At 47.4% G+C, this 5,943-nt stretch overlaps 1 protein-coding gene across 2 annotated transcripts in view; it reads left to right on the plus strand.

The window, feature by feature from the left end:
* Positions 1 to 301: 301 nt before the first annotated feature.
* Positions 302 to 5,943, plus strand: part of LOC112688724 — a 28,472-nt gene continuing 22,830 nt past the window's right edge. Inside the window, exons 1-3 of one of the 2 annotated variants that reach the window (XM_025562059.1) lie at positions 302 to 760; positions 895 to 2,057; positions 5,324 to 5,554. In XM_025562059.1, the coding sequence (XP_025417844.1) occupies positions 723 to 760; positions 895 to 2,057; positions 5,324 to 5,554 (1,432 nt within the window). In that variant the 5' untranslated portion in view covers positions 302 to 722. The remainder of the gene's footprint in view (positions 761 to 894; positions 2,058 to 5,323; positions 5,555 to 5,943) is intronic. The other variant, XM_025562060.1, reaches the window with a different exon arrangement.

A 5,943-nucleotide genomic window follows, 5' to 3' on the forward strand; every position in this document is an offset into this window, starting at 1 on the left:
CGCCGACTTCGTACAGTATCCTCCTACTTCCATTCCTATTCCTCCTCTTCTTTCTCTCCTTCGTCTTCTTCCTTTTCTTCCTATTCCTGCGGTGCGTCCATGTTTTTTTCTTCTTTCTTTATTTTCCGTTATTATTGTTTTTTTTATTTTTTCCATCGCCACTGCCACACTATCACCGCCACCGCCACCGCCGCCGCCGCTGACGCCGCCGACGCTGCCACCACCGCCACTCAACGCACGGGGCAACGGTGGCGGTGGCACCTCGGTGGTGGGAGTCCGGTCGGACGCGCGACGACGACGACGACGACGACAGTCCTCTCCGGGGCAGCCGCCGCAAGTTTGATAACCGAACGCGTTAGTCCGATCCGTCCGCTCGCGCCGTCATGCCGGCCCGCAGACACAGTTCGCCGTCGTCGTCTTCCTCCGCCTCCTTCGCCGATCGGTCTTCTGCGGTTCGCGCGTAGCCCGTCGCCCACGAACCCGATCGCCGCGCCTTCGATTCAATTTCGAGCCCGGCAACAGAGTCTCAAAAATAATAATCACATCCGTTCTCGTATCTGATATTTTTCCGATTAATAATTCGTTCTTTTTTTTCTCTCTCTCATTTCTCGACCGGTAAATCGTTCTTGCAATTGTATTATATTTTGAATAAATGGCCAGCGCCTCTTAGCATCTACGCGTTACGTTTGAAAATCTGTCTGTTATCGCACACGATTCGCGTCATGGTGGTCAGCATGTCGTCGAGATGCTACCGTCTCAGGTAAATGTGCATGTCATAGTAAACATTCATAACGTTTCAAATGTGATATCGTTGTTGACACCAGCTCAACTACTGTAACAACATTTGTGTTTCGTGGTACGCACCGTGACTACAATATCGCGCGGTTTTTTCAGATGTTTGCTAGTTCTGGCAACCGTGTTGCTGTGGTCCGCCGACCGGTGCGTCGGTTCCGAAGAGCTCGACAATAACAACAACAATGACAACGGCACGTCGATCGCGACGACCGCGTCCGCTTCCGACCTGTCGTCGTCATCGACGTCCTCACCTTGGGCTGACGCTGTACCGTCGGGCAACGAGACGTCCGCAGCAGCAACGTCGGTGGCCAAGCCAAGTAAGTTCGACGAGCACGTAGAAGACTGGCAGTACGTGGACGAGCCGCTGAAGAACGTCACGGCGGCCACGGAACTGGCGCCGTCCGCGGGCAATTCGTCGTCCGCCGGCGCCACAGCGGCCATGTGCAAGATATGCCTGCTGCAGGCCAAGAACAAGCCACGGCGCAACAAGCGCAACCACGACAACAGACTTTTCAAGATGGCCACCAAGTCATCGCGGCACCGCGAGCTGTACGCAGAACTGGTGGCCGCGGCCGCGTCCAAGCAGTCTTACCGGCGCAAGAGGTTCCGGCGTTCCGTAAGCGCAGCGACCGGACCCGTAGCGGCCGCGTCCGACGAGGCGGCCGAGTCGTCCACGTACAAGCAGTTGTTCCGGTACAAGCGGTACCGGCGGTCCGCGGCCGCGTACCCGAACGGCATGATCCGACCGTACCGTTACCACCACAACGTTAACGTGCACCAGCCGCAGCCGTACGGACAGTCGCTGGCCGCCGACCTGCAGCAGCAGCACAACAGACGCCGGCGGTACAGATACGCCGCGGACCCGTACCATCACAAACGAGCCGCGGCCACGGCTTGGGACCGGTCGGCCGAGTTTCGGCGCCGGTACCTCCGATTCCCGCCCACGCACGACGCGCCGCCACCCGCCTACAACAACATCATCGGCACCAACAACAACAACAACAACAACATCAACAACAACCCGTGGTCGCCAGCCATCGCGGGACCCGGACTGCCGCCACCGTTGCAGGCCCAACAACAGCCGTTCAGCTACCTGCCCCAGTACCCGGTCCAACCACCACCCCCGCCGCCCGCTATGGGACCTCGGAGCCCCAGGCTCGTGTTCCGCGACCCCGTGGACCAGGGCACGTTGCAAGCGCCGTTCGGCGGCGGGCCCAACGGACTCCAGGACCTCTTGGTCTCGCAACCCGACGACGCCAAAGGTCAGTGTTTGCACGGGGCGGGTCGGGCGCGCGTCACGTACGTCCGTACGGTATACGTCGAGCGTACGTCTGCAACGCCGTGTATCGTTGCGGCGCATACGACATGAAACGTCGTAACGATACAACGACGTCCGGATAAAAAATAATTACTGTCGTGATCGCGATTTGTTTATTACGAACGTATTACGGGACGTACGCACGATGTACTACATACGGTATGTGCGTGAATGACGGAATAATAAATATAACGATGTAGATTTTAAGACAAAAAAAAAAAAAGGGGGGGGGGAGAGAGGAAAACAAATTAAGGGAAAAAAAAAAAAAAAAAAACACGTTTGCTTCCGCGAACCGCAGCCGTAAGGCGTATTGCGCACGAGACGGTAAACACGGTACGCAGAGAGACGACTTACCGGGTAATGTAATGGTACGACAACAATTATAACGTTATACGAAAGCACCCGGTCGCTGTGCGGCTCACCGGTTTGTCCCGTTAACGGCGGCGCCGACGCGACGGGTTTTCGCGCGGCGTGTTACCCGTTCGCACACCCGTGTTCCCGGAGCCGGTTGCGCAACGGCCGGACCGCGTACTCGTCGTCCCACCGGCCGCGTCCGTCCGCCCGGTACGTGATCGCCGGTACACCGACTTCCCGTGCGTACGTTGGCCGATGGAAGTCGTGACGAACGTCCTCCGGGAACGAACGTTAACCGGCCGAGCGCAACATTAACGATAATAACGTACCCGTTGCGCCCGTCGTGACAGGTTCGATTGCGCACGCGACGTAGTTATCGCTTTCGCTCGCGACTCGTCGGGGCGCGCGCGCGCGATCGTCCGCGAAAGCGATGTCGTCGCGTCCCGTCGTCCATCCCTCCTCCGTCCCTCCTGCACGCTGTACGCGATTTCTCGTCCACGTCCGGCGCACGCCCGCCGGATCCCATGGCCGCGGATGATCGTCCCCGTTTGGACCGCGACCAGGGATCCGTGGAAACTCGCGTCCCGCGCACAGGGTTCGGTCGTGTAACCGGGACGAGTGTGCGCGATGGCGAAATGTGTATGATTATTCGACCGCCGACCGTCGGTGTCATCCTTCGGCGCGGACGGACTAACCGGTGATCGGACCACCGTTTCCAACACCCCACCCCCTCCTACTAGCATTCCGCCCGACAAACCAGTCGGTGCACGGGGTGGCGCGCGCGACCGGTGCCTTGACCGGGTGGGAGTTCGACGACCTTGGGATTCTTGGTTCTTTTTTTACAAGTGTCAATGATACCGTCCCGGCGGCTGCGATCCACCCGAACAATCCTTACAATAATAATAATAAAAATAATAGTAATAATAATAATAATGGTAATAATAATAGTTGTTTATTCGAAACACGAACAATCGAGGGTTACACACACGTACTGTACAACCGCTCTCCGCTACACACATCCGAGTACGGTCACACACTGGTTACATGAGGCTGACTTATAATTATTATCATTATTATTATTGTTATTGTCATCGGTGCGACGGCAAATACTTGAGGTTGACACGATGAACCAGACGAGTTTACACTAAGAGTCTCCGTGCCAGGAAACACATGATATTATCTTCGTCGTCGCGGCGATATGTTTTCGAGAAGATTTTTTTACCGGCGATCTAATTTTGGGGTCTTACTCGATGTCGCGCTCGCTGGAACATCTTAATTTCATCATTTTTACTTCATCGATATTCACGTAAACGTAACGGTTGTTATGGATTACATTCAAAACAAAGTTTCGCGATCGATATTTTATGGTCGACTTAAAATTATGAAATAAAAAATAATCGTTACAATTAGGTAATGTGTAATGGTAAGAATCAATACTATTATTTTGCAAGAAAATTATACGACAAGGACTTTTAATTCTATGAAACAGTACTTCGTTATTGATTAAACGTGTTCTTAAAACTAAAAACATCATCTAATATAAATTTGTGTAATCAATTATTACTAAACCTAACCCTCCGTTTCAATCACCTCCCAAAACAACTCTGGTTATCGTTGTCGAATCTGAAACTCTCGTGTAAGTAGTTAGTCGGTGGGTGTAGGTAATAATGTCTCAGGGGACTACTCGTGTATTTAAGGTCGAAATCTCAAGCTGATAATTTATGATAAACGGGATATTATCTGTTTTATTGTGTAGTAAGGGGAATGAAATCGTTAAATAGCCAACACCCTAATCAACTGTGTTCTTGTACAACATACCTATTTGATTTCGTGTAAGTGATTTCAAAAGCGGTAGGATTTAAATTGGTTTGTGTGTGCGTGTGTGTGTGTGCGTATGTGTAATAAACTAATAATAAACTAAATAACTCCGTTAGGTCTTGAAAACTATTAGGATATTTAACCTTATGGATCCATCGTGTCGTCCCCTGCAGTAGCCAGTACATTAAATTTAGTATTTTAAGTAGTTATACTTTATAAGCAGTTTAAGTACTTTTTAAATTAATTAATGTCGACCACACTCTCGTAGTCGTAATTGATTATGATGATTTACGGCAGTAGTTGCTGGCATTTCTAGTTTTCTCTAAACGAATAACTGCATTGTAGCTGTGTATAGAATGTAAGAGTATAATGTATAATTTGGCATATACCATTACATTGATCGGTAGTATATATATATATGGTAGGTATATTACCATCGGCTACCATATTACCATATAGATTTTAATAATAATTTTAAGAACTGATAGTATTTGCACGGTTAACATAATAATAATATATAGCTTCCTGCAGACATATTGAGTAACATTTGAAAATTTTTTGACATAAAACGCACACAAAATACTCACATAAACGCACGAACACACACACACACACACACACACACACACACCTATATTTTAATAACATTGGACGTATCGAGAGCGTGACATGAATACGGACGAAAATACAAAATTAAAAAAAAAAATTAAATAATTAGGTACTTACTGCAACTATACATACGTGAATAACAGTATATAATAATCGAAGCGTACGAACGTGTTGTCGATATACGTTCCGATGATCGTTTCTTTCACCAACGTTCAAACTCATTGTTATGTAAAAAGACGATGAAATTAAAAAGTCCGATTTGAATAAGTACAACATAAAAAAAAAACAATAGGTTATAATATTAGAATTAAAATAACAAAGACCATAATATATAATATTATGTGACCACGTTAAAACTGAGACATACTGGGCACGTAGACGCGTCTCAAATATAAATGATCTGGTGAAGACGATGGATGATGTTCGCAGATGAATGGACTGACTTGGACGTAGACAACAAACGCAATAGCTTATGTTCGTCAGGAAGCTGCGAATTTTTGTTAACTTGCTGGATGGCATCCGGCTTCATTGAGAGCACCTGTGGCGGCTTCCTGTACGTATGTTGTGACCGAAATTCCGCCAAAACGAACGAAAATATTGCTATCAATACTAACAGAGCGTCGGTACCGGTCGACTATGGTCCAGTGATTAACGATCCCAGTAAGTCCCCGCTGGTTTTATTGCCAACAATTTACTACGTACTTGTTACACACTTTACTTTATGTTTTTGTTTTTCATTTCTTTCATTTATTTGTTTATTTCTTAACGCTACAACTGTACACTTGTAACATCGTAATATCACATAATATTCTGACTATCTGTGTAATATAACTTCACAAACCACTAAACATACGACATTATAAATTGAACTAATACTAAAAATTATTCATATTTTCATTGCAAATACACCTCTCGTATACTATAAGATCAGACACATATAGTACGCCTTGTATAACGTCGTTCATCATTATTGTTATTATTACTATTATTATTATTGTTATTATTATTATTATTATTATTATTATTATTATTATTATTATTATTATTAT

This window comes from Sipha flava, unplaced genomic scaffold (genome assembly GCF_003268045.1).
Source record: "Sipha flava isolate LNK unplaced genomic scaffold, YSA_version1 3_pilon_pilon, whole genome shotgun sequence".
Taxonomy (NCBI): domain Eukaryota; kingdom Metazoa; phylum Arthropoda; class Insecta; order Hemiptera; family Aphididae; genus Sipha; species Sipha flava.